We start from the raw sequence: 16,321 nt of genomic DNA, 5'->3' as shown, positions 1-16,321 counted from the left end.
TCCAATTGGAGCTCTATCATATATTCCTAATCTACTGGTTTGAAATTCTATTTAAGAAGAAACCTAAAGGAAGAAAATAAAGTCAGATGCTAATTCAGTATTAAAATTTTCTCATAATGATCTAGATTCTGATCAAGATACTAGCTATATCCCCCTCAAAATGCATGTTTATTTTTGACATAATGCTTTGAAAAATACGCGTCTCATTTTATTTTAAAATTGTATATCTGGAAGAAAAAGGGACAAAAAATACATTTTTAAGTCAAACCAAATAACTAATTATTGCTTAAAATACAGGTAAAGTAGAATAAACAGCTCTCAAATTTCTATCAATAATTAACTAAGCAGGAAATAATCTCAGCTTATCTATTTCAATTGGCTATGGAAATAGAACAATCAGATTATCTGGTTTCTGATACAGCTGCAAAATTAATCTGGAAAAAAATTTTAATAAAGCACTGCATTTGACACCCAGGGAAGTGAATCTCCCTGGCAACGTGGAATATGACTCCCGGGGAGGAATGTAGACCCGGCATCGTGGGATGGAGAACATCTTCTTGACCAAAAGGGGGATGTGAAAGGAAATGAAATAAGCTTCAGTGGCAGAGAGATTCCAAAACGAGCCAAGAGATCACTCTGGTGGGCACTCTTACGCACACTTTAGACAACCTTTTTTAGGTTCTAAAGAATTGGGGTAGCTGGTGGTGGATACCTGAAACTATTAAACTACAACCCAGAACCCATGAATCTCGAAGACAGTTGTATAAAAATGTAGCTTATGAGGGGTGACAGTGGGATTGGGAATGCCATAAGGACCAAACTCCACTTTGTCTAGTTTATGGATGGATGTGTAGAAAAGTAGGGGAAGCAAACAAACAGACAAAGGTACCCAGTGTTCTTTTTTACTTCAATTGCTCTTTTTCACTCTAATTATTATTCTTGTTATTTTTGTGTGTGTGCTAATGAAGGTGTCAGGGATTGATTTAGGTGATGAATGTACAACTATGTAATGGTACTGTAAACAATCGAAAGTACAATTTGTTTTGTATGACTGCGTGGTATGTGAATATATCTCAATAAAATGATGATTAAAAAAAAAAAAATAAAATAAAGCACTGCATTTCAATGTAAGGAATGTTCCAGGAAAACAAAAACTGAGTTTAAGAGAATATTTACTAAGGTTAAATCAGAAATGTGCATTTGTGGTTTTAAAAAAAAAAAAAAAGGATTAAATAGTATTTTGTTGACTACTGACTTAAATTGGAACTTAAACCAATGTATTTTAAAATAAATTCACCTGGAGTAGACAATAAATCATATAGAAGAGATAACACTTAATTATTCCAACAGGGAATTTAGTTTGTGTATTATTCACAGCCTTGCAGTATATTATCAAAGACTGCAGTAAGATAGAAGAAAGCCCAAAAAATCTAGGAAGTCAGCAGCAACTCACTTAACCTCTCATAGACTATATTTTCAGATACTTGGCAAGTTTCTAAGTACCCACAATGAGTTTAACAACAACAACAAAAAAGGCACACTCTTTACTCAACTGCTTTGCCAGAGAGGTTTTTTCAAGCTGAAGAAAAAATGTAAGACTTAAAAAAGGGTGCACCTGGGCAAGTCATTTAGTAAAGTTCAACTTTGGTTTCATCACCCAGTACAATGAGAACACTAAAATCTCATTCACACAGCTTATAAAAATTTTCTCTAAGGACTGAAATTAACTAATAGTATGTGTATGTATGTGTAAATAATATTGTGTATGTATGTGTGTATAATATGGAAAATTTTTCAATGCAGAAGAAATTATTGAAACTGCAAAAGCACTACATAAACATAGACTATTATTTTTATAAAACCTTACAAAAATCCCAGGTAAAGAAAAAACAAATGATTGCTATAACCATGTAAGAGTGAAGTAAATATGTGTTATCAGGTACTAGGAGGCACTGTGGAAAGATTTCAAAGATTTCTATAAAGTCAATTTAGACACAAGTAGTGATGTGTCATTTACTTGGTTTTAGCAGATATTTTCAAAATAAAAACAGCATGCAACTTTCATTGTAACCAATTCTCATGTATTTCAGAGTTGCAATCTGCTGGGTTACTGCTATTATTGAACTTTCATATATGCCTCCTCATTCTCAATCTATTCAGCCCTCTTGTATGACCTGCGTCTCCTACTGTCCACATACCCTGTGAAATCACCAGTTTCTTAGTGCTAAAACTCCTTCCTTTATTCCAGATCTAATTGTCTCATCTTTTCCTACCCCCTATTACTTCCTTCTCTTCATCTGAAATGTGACATCCCCCTTAAAGAGAATGAATCTATGATCTTTCCCTTCTCTTATATAAATCTCACACTCATGATTTCTACTCCTCTCAAATCATATGGAATTAAAGTAGGCAGATCTTTTCTTTGATAGCAAACTTCTAATATAAGCTACAATCCTCTGTTTGCATTTAACCACTAGAAGTCCTTGTCATCTCTTCCTGCTACCTTTTGCAAATCACCATCACAGCTAGAGCCATTTATCTAGGTGATTTCCACCTAGGATTGAAGGTGGAAATTCTTCCTTTCCACCCTTCCCTACCATTATTTTTATAACTTGCTAAACTTTCCATTGTTACATACACACCTTTTTAAAATATCTGGATGAATTAATCAGCAATGCCCCCTTTTTAAGACACAATTTGAATGTCATTTATTCAGAGAAGTTCCTCCTCATCTTTCCAGCTAAAACGGATGTCTTCCATCAATGGATTATTTACACTAGCTCAAAAAGACATTGTTTCCTTTTCTGCAATGGAGGATATTAAGGACTATATTGTGTAAAAGTGGTATGCTACAAGAACTTCCATATATTCTTAGTTATCATCTATACTACACTTTCCTTAGGATCCCTTAAAAGTAGTCATCTGACTCAGACTTCTAGGATAGAGCAATTTCTACCAAGGTAGACTATTTCACAGTTGGAATAATATTATTGCTTATAAATTCTTTCATATTTGAATAAAAATATACTTCCTTTAATTTCTACCCATGGAGATCAAGAATTTTAAAAGATAACTCTAAATGAAAAGCTACCCTATACATATAAAACGACACAGTAACTAGATATTATGACCATATTATCTTATTACCTACAAAACTTAAATATCCTGCCTATGCATGTAAATAACCTATCATTAGGCCTACATATAACCAACGTGGGAGAAAGTCTTGGAACTGTGTACAAAATACTGATACACTCAAAATTTAGTACATGGGTAGTTAAGAATAACATCTTTAATGTTTAGACTGTTATCAATATATATAGTTACAATAAATATATTGTATATATATCTATATATGCAATAGAATAGATACAGATTAGTAGATGTGGACATATTAGCAGACGTATATGCACACATCTCTGTATATACATATATGAAGATGTATTTTATAAAATATATTTAAATGTGATATGGGTCTTCATTTTAGCTCTTAGCTTTAAAGTCCTTCCTAAAATGTTATATTCAACAATTTATGAGTTAAGTTTGTGAATTCAATGGCTTATAAGATTTGAAATAAATGTGTCTTATTGTTGAATGCCCTATAGATTGGGAAATGTGAGCAGCAAGAAGTGACTTATATGTGTGCAAAAGAAGTCAGGAAGGCCACTCAGGTACCCATTCTCCCCATCTACACACCACCAAATCCAATTCTCTATGATATTGCCATAATGCTGAGTGATCAGCAAGAGCAGTATGGCCCCTGAAGTGGGCACAGGATACTCAGAAAGAGGCTCTGCTCAAAAATTTCTCTAAAATTCGACCAAATAAAATTTATTTGGTTAGGAAGTGATTGATTTGAAGTAGCAAATATAATCTGGGAGGGTAAGCCAATTAAGTTATTTAAATTGTGTTTTGAGTTATATTAACTACCTGGCTTAAAATCTTACTTAAATCTATAGACATCAAAAATTTACAGAGGCAGCAGATGCCAGTGACACATCAGTAACAAAGACAGGGGTTAGAATTCATGCAAATCACCTCCATTCTAATACTTAAATTTTCTTGGGGGAAATTATTTAAGTAAATCTTAATTTCTCTGATCAATTTCACAGGATGGTTATGATGATTAAAAGTGAGAAGAAACATTCAATAAACATTCCTCTTCAACCTGGGAAGGACAGGGACATCTGCAATGGTGTGAAAACTGAGAGCTAGGACACAAGGGAGGAGTGAAGGTGTGGGTGAGGGTAAAAAGACAGAAGAACAAAGAGAACCAAAAGGTCCAGTGAGACTCCTAGATGTTTGCAGAACAGTAAGGCAACAATTCTAAAACAGAAGCAGAAAAACGGAAGATAAAGTTTCCTAATTATTAAGTGGCAGGTTGAATGCAAACTGAAATACTGATAATGTATAAAGCAAGTATAGTTTAACACTGAGACTTAAATGTGTGTAACTGTAGGATTTAACTACAAATCCTAGTAGTTGCTAAATGGGTTTTCTGTTTATTTCAAGTACATAGTTGAATAAAAACATTATGCCAACCTATGTGTTAATAGTCAAGTTTATAGACCCTTATTAGACTGGCCAATGTTCTAGAACCTTTTGTTAAAGTTTTTCAAACTTCTTGTTACTCTAACACACATTTGGGAATTAACTGTTATGTCGAAAGTTATTGATTAATAACAAAACAGGTTAGCACCCTAAAAAATAAATTTTGCTGTTGGTATCATCTCTACTCAGCATAATTAAAAACTAATCTTTGTATATTTCAATGACAGAAGTAACTTTATTCTGCCTAAGCGGTTCTCCCTTTTAATCTTGACAATGATATATATGTTACATAACATGTGAAAAGCAACATCTAAACTTTGGCCAGCTGCTTTAACAAGTAAAAAAGAATTGAAAGCCAAATTGGTCTCTCATATTTTTAAGTTTTCAAGGTTGCTTTATGAAAACATTCATTATACGAATTATAATGGAATCTAGATAAAATAGTCCATTTAGCCCAGAATTCCATAAAAGGCAGTTCCACCCTAAAATCAATTTTTCTTTAAAGGATAGCTCACCTTGGTGGTAATATAGAATGGATCTTTCATGTGGCAATATGAAGTCACCAATATACTATCTTCAAGTATTAAAATGTTTAGGAAGAACTAAAACTCAGAATATTATAGGTTTTAATTTTATTTCTGACAAATTCTTTCTATAGCTTCTTTCATCATCTATTGTTAACTAATCTACCTGGAGGCTCTCACTTTTATTATAGTGATAAGCTTCTAAAAACAATGTTTTATCTTCTCTATTCCTAAAGACATATAAAAACTCCCCAATTCCAACCAAATTAAACATAAAATAGTATGGAACTCAAACCTTCCAAAATCTGTATCATCCTTTAATATACTAATCTTATTGCCATAGTCTAGTCCATCTAAAATCATCAGAATAAGTATGACTTGCCTTTTCTCACTTCTACTCTTCTCTTATCTTTAAATACCTTTAAGTAAAGGTATTTCAAAACTGAGGCTATTCGTTAAGGTTTAGGTTAAATTAATCCATTCACTGAACATCTTAATCCCTATCCTGTGTCAAGGATAGTTCTGGATCCCAGAGATACAACAATAAAAAACAGAGATGGTTCCCACCCTCAAAGTGTTCCAGATCAAGTGTGCAACATTTCCTAATGACCTCTGCTTAAAGTAGATTTCTCCTTTCCTAAGTGCTTAAAACTCTAAGTGTTTAGCACTTTTCTTATAAATTACATTAAAATATATGTGATATTTATTGCTAAAATTAGAACTTTAACTTCTGAGGGGCAGAAACTATACCTGTTTTTCACTCTAAGAACAATACTTTTATATAACTGGTGCTCAAAATTATTTTGTTGATTGGAATGCTGGAGAGAAAAATTAAAGGCATACATTTTCTATATCATGATTAAATTATCTTATTTCTCAGAAAAAATACAAATAATTGGATTTAAGGATTAGAATATGACTGCTGGCCAGAAGACAGCAATTACAGCCACAAAGTAAAGGATAACCTTTGATAAACAGAATGGAAAAGACTTATCAAGGAGTAAAGAGGAAGGGCTGAAATTAGAGGAGAGAAAAATCTGAATAAAAACAAAGTTTGAAATTGTTCTCTTTCACCTCCAAAGGGTGGCAGTCGGGGGTAGGATCACAGTTCTTATAGGTAAGTAGCTGAAATACAGCTTATGACTCCAAGCAAAACAAAACAAAATAAAACAAAACCAAGGACATACATATTTTGGGGGACTCTGAAAAAGCAAAGTTAACTGACCTCATTAATTCCTCCACTTTATCATCTACATCTAGGTCCTCTTCTGAGGCTTCAAAACTGTATGATCTCTGACCCATGCTGTTTGCATGATAGCGAGTTGGTGACATCTTTCCATTGGATGTGGATAATCGCTCGTTACTCTCCCTCCCATTTTGATTGGTAGTACAAGGCTGTGGGGAAGTATCATAACTGTTGCTGGGTGATGGGGACATTCCTGAATGCTGGGTCTGTGTGGAGGCTGTTGCGGTAGAGGAAGATGCTGGAACATTGTTGGAACTATTCCCATATGAACTTCCTCCATAGCTGGACCTTCTTCCAAACTTGTCACTATGCTCTTGATCAAGACGGTCCAAAGTTTCCAAGGCATGGAGAATTTCATGTTTAGTCATTCCAGTACGTCGAAGGCGCTGAAGCAGATCTATCTGCTCTATGGTAAATCTGGGTTCATCTGTATAGTGAGACATGGTTTCCAGCAAACTAAGGAAAGAAAAATGATTAAAAAAAAAAAAAAAAAAAAAGAAGTCCCATTATTTACAACAGTTTACATGTCCCATGCTATAATGTCTTTAGCCATGACAAATGGATTGGAACAGATACTGGATTTTTAAACAAGATGGATGTTAGGCATAACATAAAATCCAATTTTACTTTTTCCTCAATTTTGGTAAATATCTGAACCAAAGTTTCAGTGACACCAATAACAAAAACAAACTAGGTAAGTACAGCGCATTAAGCCCAGGCTATGATATTTTCTCCATTTCAAGTTTATTATTCTACATTAGAGCATTAATGGAAAATTGCTTAAAGAAATAGTTTATTTTGCTTTACTAAGTATCAGCAAAGCTTGACCAAGGAACTTTATAATTTCATTTGGTGAAAAAAACATATGCTAAGCTAATAAGCCCAAGCACACACTAATAACCAGCAAAAACACTTATATGGAAAAGTTAAGAAAGATACATAAAAACTTATTAAGCATCATTTTATCTACGAGTTAGCAATTTTATGAGTATTTCATCTGTATAATGCATTCTCTCATAGTTTCCTAAGCAATGGATCTTTCATAGTTGTAGCCAAACTGAGCTATTCATTTTTCTTAGGAAACTTTTCCTACAACATGCTTTCTTTAACTGGCACACAGAAAATGTCTTTATAGATTGAATAACTAAATTAACTTTAAGAGACCTATCACTCATAATTCTCCACCTTCTAGCCAACAGGAATGGCACATGAAGAAGCCAAGCCTTGATTTTGTCAAAATTTTCTAGTTAGATTAAGGGAAGATAGACAGTCACAATTCGTGTTCAGTTGGGGGGAGTTGTTAGTGTGGTATGCTTCTCTTTAGGGGGAAAAAGCTAGTTTGCAGGAGAATAAAGCAGACATACTAAGAGATGTAGAATAATGGGGAAAGCCCTGCAGTGTTCATATCCTTTGGTCTGGTAATTTCTAAGTCCCTTCTACATCCCTGCCTTTTTTTGCTGTCTTGTAATGTGAGAGAATAAACTTCCCTTTATGCTTAAGCTTGTTCAATTTAGATGTTCATTCCATTCACCAAGAGAGGCCCCTAATGTACAGATACAATACCTTAAATAGAAACCACAATTGCTAGAATGGAATATGTGATCACTATAGAGGACCAAATCATGTATGTGACACTGAAGACACAATGTTTTACTGAGAAAATACCATGATTAGAAGCTTTCTTGGATATTGAGAACAATATTCCAGTGTACAATAACATAAACAAAGGCATATATTTTGTCACGCCCAAATTTTATTTCCAATAATTTACCTAGTTCAAGCTCATAACCATGAATTATGGCAATAAATGACCTGGGAAGGTCAACTAAGTCCATGATATCAGTCATTCTTTTATAATAGAAAAAGATAACATGTGATTAGGAACTGAATTAATTTTCTGATGTAGCACAAGGATTGTTCATAGGATAAGGAACTTTTTCACTTTAAATTACTAATCTGAATGCAAACTCAGGCCAACAATAATTGGAAATGATATGAGAAGAAATTCTACACTGCAGTAGCACAGACAATGTTTAAAGCCTAAGGACAATTAACTTTAGGAATTATAGCTTAGTACATAAACTGATGTTCTTAAAAGACCATGCTATGAGACTGTCATAAGTAAACATATCTACAATAAATGTTACTACTACTTTAATATATACCTAAACCCTTCCTGGGTTAGGCATAAAATCTAGGACATTCTTTCTTAAACCAAATTCCACAAACACATAAATGAAAGAAGGTTAGAGCATTCATAAATGATTAACCTTGAAATGAGATGGGCAAAAAATATATTACTACCTTACATGTAAAGAATCAACAGTTAATAAAATTTTACTGAACAGCAAAGCTTTTTCTTCATCTTCACTATTATGCTTTACTTTTTTATCTACAGTGACTAGGCAAAGTAAGTTATTTTAATTTTGCATACATTGTATTACTACATGCTAATTGTGGCAACCTGTGGTGCAGATCTTTGGTGCACAGCAGTCTGCATGACCTAGGCAGCTAAATGTTTAACCTATTGTCTTTCTAAGCCAGTAAAGAAAAAAAAGGGTAAACTGACATTAAAATGAAACTTTATGCAAGCAGGCAGGAAGTGAGAGGCTCTTAGTCTCACAAAAAGAGCAAAATGTAATTAAGTGTTATTCCAGTCCTTCCTGCACCATCCCCCAGGTCAGAGTGACCTGTTCCTGCATCTATGCTCCCCCCCCACCCTTAGGAAGGCCTTTATCTTAAACCCTCATAAAAGGCTTTCTGTCCTTTTTGCATCGCTAGGTCGTCTTCCCTGTGAACGCGATGCCTGCCCGGCCTGAGAGAGCTGCCATGATCTCTCCGTGACTTCTCACCCTGTAAGTAAGCCCTGAATAAAAAGTTCATGTGTCAGAAAATGCTTGTTGTCTTCTTTGGCCTCTGGACTGGCACGGCCCTCTTGGGCTGTGACACTAATACAACACATTCAGAGTTAATCCCCAGAGACTGCTCTTGGGGATTAACAAAAGCCTGTTGGGGTAAGCGTGGGGTAATAGATTACAACAGGGTCCTAAATTGTTTAATTAATGTAAAATAACAAAAAGAGACTAAGCTAAACAATACAGGCCATTAGGAACTGACAGTCTGGCTGGGGCAATATATATGGTTATAGGTTATAGTAGAGTTGTAAATAGTTCAATCCACATAAAATAGTAAGTAAGGAGGCTAAGCTAAAGGGCTGTAAATAGCTTAATTAACATGAGGTAACAAGTAAAAAGCCTAAGCTAAACAAAGGGGACATTAAGGGCTATTAAGAACTGACAAATCGTGCTGGGGCATGTATGATAAAATAAGGGAATGCAAGCGGGGCCAGCCATGAGTTAACACCTGACTGTCCGATTACAAGGTAACGATTATGCAGTTACAAAACAGAACATCAGCATCAAAGAAATTTAAGTGAGTTTCAACCGTTACAGGTGTTCACCTCTAGCTACTTCAAAAGGCTAACATATCATGGCTGTCAGTTATTTGCTAGTTCTCAATAGTTGGTTTCATTTGGAGTAGCCATTACTAACTAAATTATTAATAAGGCAGGAGGACTAAGGACCAAAGAGATGAAGTGCCTTCCCAAGGTTACAGAGCTACTTAGCAGATATTCAGACTATCACTTACATCTTCTCAGATTATTTAAGAGACTTTTCACTACATCATAGTCAAAGAGGAAAAAAAAAACTTTAATGGAAAACCTAAATAATAAGGAAAATCTATATTAATGTCTACTGTCAACAAAATGGAAAAAAAATTTGATAAAAAGTAGACTGAACCAAATTTTAGAAATTGTTATGCTAAAGGCACTCTGCATTAGGCCTAAGGATACACTGAATGATCTAATAGATACTTTATCTTTTTTAATATCTGAAATTCCCGGAATAATTTTATTCAGAGGCTTACTTAATATGCACTGGTGGTTAGAGTTCATATCCTAGCAGGCAAACATTCTCAACATAATACCACAAACTTAACTGGTATTTTTTGCCTGACTCCCAAGAAGGACAGCAACTACAAGTCCAGTTAAGCTAAATTTACATTGTTATCCTCTGTAGGTAAAGGGAAATAGGTAAAGTGTTAGGAGTTGGCACACAAAAGGCAGTATTACGGTAACATGTTTCCAATATTCCACTTTTTACAAGGAATCTATTACTAGCTCTCTTGAATGCTCAGCCATCTATTTCACAAGCTTCTAAGCTATTTAGCAGTTTAAATAATATGTAGAGTAACTTTATGTTCAACTGAAAATTAATATCAGACTTTAAAGCTGAAAACAGAAATGGAAAGAGAAAAGGTTGACAGATTTGAAAATTCACGTCTCACCACATGATTATGACACCTGTTCACCTTAATGTCAAATAGGTACACTATTTGACTCTTTTTCTAAAATTTTTTCAACTCAACAAATGTCTGTTGTCAAAGTTGGATCACAGTCATAATAATTCCTTAATGTTATGAAAATAATTGAGAAGACAAAATTAAGAGAAGAACTAGATACTTACACCACTGGAAAGGAACTCAGCATACTTTACATGAGGTGAATCAATAACTTTTCCAGAGATGATCAGTGTTATTTATCATTCTGTAGAATAAAGACAGAAAATTTAGAAAAACTTATGTGAATCAAGTATTAAAATTTTTAATTATCTAACAAAGATATTGCAGGTAACAATGGTTAATTATTTTGTAATTTTGAAATGAAACATTTGTTTGAATGAAATATTAAAAGATAGAAAAAAAAAAACACTGATAGTTTTCCAACTATTCACTTGGAAAAGTAATTAAAATCATGCACTTGAAGTTTAAAATTTTTTACCAGGCATCCCCATAGGGAAAGAGATTAAACCTGAAATGCAATATATACTACAGTGACTTTTACGATAATTTTTTGATAACATCTATGCATTTACTTAGAACACTATAAACAAAGCACAACCCCCAGGATGACTGTAGCTAAAGGTCTTAACTATGGGGTAAATTCCGGGGTCTAGTTCCAAGTATAATTCTTATTTTATGGCAAGCATGATTTTGGGTAAGCTAACTTTCCTAAGCCTCAATTTCTTCATCTATGAAACAGGTACAAGGGATAATGACTTTAAAGAACTACTAGAGATGTCAAAAAAAATTTTTTAACAAGGATGATGAAGCATTTTGCTACCAAAGTAATAGGGGCTAAATTTTAAAAAGATGAATACCCGTGCTGCATTTAGATTACTAAACACAGTATAACTTACAATGACGTGATTCTAGAGCCTCCATCATCTGATTTGCATTCTACTACTTTATGCATCTCAGGCACTTTGACCCCTTTGAATTCAGACATAGATCTTAAAAAATAAGATCTACTACTATTCACATTTTAGGAGCTAAAGATCATGTATTACTGACTGAACTTGGTTTCAGACCATAATCTATAGAGTCAACTAACTCCATTAACTCTAAGTTAATATTACAAATTAGACAAAAGTTTAAAATGTTGAGTAAAAACATTTTCATATTAAAATATACATTCAGATCTGAATTATATTAAGCTAGACCAAAGTATCTAACACTGACTAGATATATGCGAAATGTAAAAGATAAGGTTAGAAACCTTTCACATTTGCATAACCTAAACTGTAGCTTTAATGAATTTCCTGTTGTAGTTAATTGTCTTGCTGACTTAATGAAATAACTGTCCTAAAAGAGTAGATGTAAGGTACCAAAAAAATATACTGAAAATGTTGCTAATTGCATTTCTTGGCCAAAAAAGCAACACCAAGCTATGAAAATGATTACTGGGCAATACACATTTTTCACTCTACACTCATTCAGTTAACACAGACTGAATACCTACTTGGTCAAGTCTAAGCACAAGCCCATAATATGAGTAAGATATAGTCAAGCATTAAAAAAGCTTATGATATTAAACTGTGGGGGGAGGGTGCAAACAAAACACACACACACACAAACACACACTTTTAATTAAAAGCATAACTGATAAAATACAAAAAGGTCTATGAAAGTAGCAATTTAGAAATTAATTTAGGTTAGCGAGAGCTGGGAAGACTCCTTAGAGTAAGATTTGCGTATAAGATTTGAGTTTTATTAAAGTGACATCAGATCAGATCTAACCTGAAAATTAGAATACGACTTCCACCAAACCATGGTGTAGAGTGAGGAGAGAATCAATGGAGGAAAGATTCCAGGGAGAGAGAACAGTTCAAGGAGATTATGAGGCATGTTTAGAGAATAACAAGTAGATGTGCATTGCTGACCTTTAACCTACTGTGTTTGATAAGTAGAAAGGCCAGAAAGGAAGGCTTCTACAATTAATAGAAGGCCTGCAACTACCTGGCAGTGGATCCTCACCTTTATTCTGGAAAGCATGAATATCAGTGTGCCGGTTTGAATGTATTATGTCCCCCAGAAAAAGCCATATTCTTTGATGCAATCTTGTGGGGGCAGACATATTAGTGGGGATTAAGTTGGAAACTTTGGATTAGGTTGTTTGCATGGAAATGCACCCCACCCAACTGTAGGTGATAACTCTGATGAGATATTTCCATGGAGGTATGGCCCCACCCATTCAGGGTGGGCCTTGATCAGTGGAGCCATATAAATGAGCTGACGGGCAGAGGGAACTCAGTGCAGCTGTGAGTGACATTTTAAAGAGGAGCTACAGCCAAGGGGGACACTTTGAAGAAAGCACAGGAGCTGCAGATGAGAGACAGTTTGAAGAAGGCCATTGAAAGCAGACTCTTGCTCCGGAGAAGCTAAGAGAGGACAAATATCCCAAGTGCAACTAAGAGTGACATTTTTGAGGATCTGCAGCCTAGAGAGGAATGTCCTGGGAGAAAGCCATTTTGAAACCAGAACTTTGGAGCAGACGCCAGCCACGTGCCCTCCCAGCTAACAGAGGTTTTCCAGACACCATTGGCCATCCTCCAGGGAAGGTACCCGATTGTTGATGACTTACACTGGACGCTTTATGGCCTTAAGACTGTAACTTTGTAACCAAATAAATCCCCTTTATAAAATCCAATCCATTTCTGGTGTTTTGCATTCCAGCAGCAGTAGCAAACTAGAGCAATCAGGTTACAATTGAATCAAAGAAACTAAAAGTAATCATCAAAAATCCTCATTTTACAGATGAGGAAACTGAGATTAAGTCATTGATAAAGACCTGTGTAACTTTAAGCCACTGAATTTATGTCAATTATATTTTTTATATAAATTGGCTTAAAATAGTATATGGAAAAAAAATGTTCTAAGAAAAAAGACCAAGAAAGTTAGTTATTTGCTATGCATTCTCTACACTCAGGCTCAATATCACGGGGCTCTCAAAGTTGCGGGTTTTTAAAAATTATTTTTAAAAAGTTTAATAAATAAATAAAAGCGTACATTAAAAGTGTTAGGGATGTATAAGTCCATTTATATGAAATATCCAGAATAGAAAAAGTCACAGAACACAGAGTTGTGGTTGCCAGGGGTTAGGAAAGGGGAAGAGGAAAACTACTTAATGGTAAGTCATCTTTTGAGTGATGGAAATGTTTTGGATCTAGGAACAGCTGGAGGTTGCACAGCATTGTAAATATACTAAATGCCACTGAACTGTTGACTTTAAAACGGTTGCTTTTATGTTATGTGAATTTCACTTCAATAAACTATTTTTAAAAATATCAGGGATCAAATTTTATGGATATTGGATTGCATTTGAGAACACAGCCATAAAAAAATAAGATGCACTTAAAAAAAAAACAAAAGTTGAATGACATGTACAGATGACCGAGAGAAAATAATTCTGTACCATCAAAGATTATAGATACCTGTTCCTGGTTTCTCAGGTAACCAAACTGAGAAAAGTAATTGAGAAAGGGCTCTAAATAATGAAAAAAATAAATCAGAACAAAGACTCAGTGACAAGGAAGAAGAACAGAAAAGGTAAAAAGGTAAGCAATGAAACTTAGAGATTAAATCATATAACATATATTCAGATGATGGACTATCTAGGAATATATAAAGGGTAAATAAGGATGCTTGAAAGAGAAAGAATACATCACAGAGAAATTTTAACAAATTTTTATGTAAGATAGGCTCAACTATCTGATAAAAGTATAAGACACAAAAGGAGATATTGTATGTTATCACTAATGTGAACTCCATGAAAAATGTAAAATAAGTGTCTTTTAAAGTAGAATATAGGGTACCTAGAGATAGAGAGAACCTAGTGAAGGGGGAATGATAATCTAATATGTACAGATATGATAATGAGGGTGAATTTAATGGTATGGAAATGGTCAGGTGTGACTATGGCTTGTTAATGGGATTATAAGTATCAGTGACATATTGAAGGCAAACATGCTCGTAAATGGTCGTTTAAAGGTATGTAACCCACAGAGCAGCACCACAAACCTAAATAACTCTTAGCATTATATACTTATAAGGTACAAAGAGAGTAAACAACAGAGTGGTTGGTATATGGAAGAACTGCACATTACATATTAAAGACTATGTTTACTAGAAATATCTTATCAATACTGCACTAATACTAGGAATGAATAATAAGCAGCTGATAAGAACTCTGAGATGTGTTATGTTATAATAATTGTTTAAAGTTGAGAGTGATGAGGATGTACAACTAAGTGAAGATAATGTAAGAAACTGATCATTTATCTTGGGATAGAATACATATTAAGTGAAATTAGGAACACACTACTTAATAAATCAAGCCCTCATTTTGAGGCTTACTCTTGTGAATCTTACAGCTGTAAATGAAGGCTGAGCCTTGCTATAATTATGCCTAAGAGGCACCTCCAAGGAACCTCTTTTGTTGCTCAGATGTGGCCTTTGTCTCTCTAAGACCAACTCAGCAAATAAATTCATTAACTTTCTTCCCCTCCACCCCCACCCCCCTGAGGGACATGACTTCCAGGGGAGTGAATCTCCCTGGTTACATGGGATATGATGCCCAGGAATGAGCCAAGTCCTGGCAGTGAGGTACTGAAAATGCCTACTTGACCAAAAAGGAGGGGGGGGCGGGGAAGAGAAGAAAAGTAACAAGCTGAGGTCACAGTGGCTGACAGATCCCAAATAGAGTTGAGAGGCTATCCTGGAGGTTTCTCTTATGCAAGCTCCAGCTAGACATCTCAAATACCCACAGTATGCCATGCCCTTACCAAAAGTAGTCCCCAAATACCTAGGTCCCTGAGATTCTATAAAAGATTCACTCATTAAGTTTTATCTCTCAGAAACTTAAATCCACCAGAGTGTTTCTATACCAGACAAGTCCTAAAACCCAGAGGAACCTCTCTTTAAGAACAACAATCAGATGCAGTCCCCTTCCCCAATAATGAGTTTTAACTGATTTTAGAGATACATAATCCAAAAAAATTAGAATCATGCAAAAAATTTCATAACTACTTATAAACTATGAATATTTCCAGGCAATGCTTGGATCAAAGAAAAAATAAAAAGGGAAAATATGTTCTACATAGATAATAAAGACAAAAAAGAGAATCGTTCTTCATAATTAAAAGACATGTAATGCAGCAAAAGGTTGTATTCAAAGATGTATTTATGGCCTAAACAGTTTCAATGTTTATAAAAGACAAGGAAAAAAAATTAGTACTCAAGAAATTAGAAGAAGAACAAAATATACTAAAATATCTATGAAAAAGGAACTAGGAATAATATTTGAAATTAATATATAAAAAGATATTCTAAAAGCACAAATAAGTCCAAAATGACTATTAAATATCACCCAGCCGTCTCTAGTAAAGGAAAGAAAGAAAGGGAGAGTAAGAAAACTCACAAGATTCCAAATGAAAAGTAAAGGAGAGAATTAAAAAAAAAAAAAACAACAACACATTTATAAAATATAAATGTAGCTTACTGGCAATTTGTTTGAAAGCCTAAAACTGGAAAACGATTTTCCAGTAAAACATGACTTCTCAAAATTGCCTAAGAAGAAGAGAAAAATTTGAGTAAAACCAAA

General features: G+C 34.3%; 1 protein-coding gene across 7 annotated transcripts in view; it reads right to left on the bottom strand.

Moving 5' to 3' along the window:
- Positions 1-16,321, bottom strand: part of HMBOX1 (homeobox containing 1) — a 262,433-nt gene that overhangs the window by 149,700 nt on the left and 96,412 nt on the right. For all 7 annotated transcript variants that reach the window (XM_037813411.1, XM_037813405.1, XM_037813406.1 and 4 more), the window contains exons 4-5: positions 10,848-10,927; positions 6,301-6,777 (exon numbers count right to left, since the gene is read on the bottom strand). In XM_037813411.1, the coding sequence (XP_037669339.1) occupies positions 6,301-6,777; positions 10,848-10,870 (500 nt within the window). In that variant the 5' untranslated portion in view covers positions 10,871-10,927. The remainder of the gene's footprint in view (positions 1-6,300; positions 6,778-10,847; positions 10,928-16,321) is intronic.

Source organism: Choloepus didactylus, chromosome 20 (assembly GCF_015220235.1).
Source record: "Choloepus didactylus isolate mChoDid1 chromosome 20, mChoDid1.pri, whole genome shotgun sequence".
In the NCBI taxonomy this organism is placed as follows: Eukaryota; Metazoa; Chordata; class Mammalia; order Pilosa; family Megalonychidae; genus Choloepus; species Choloepus didactylus.
Note: the sequence above shows the minus strand (reverse complement) of the source record. Positions and strands in the feature narration are given on the sequence as shown.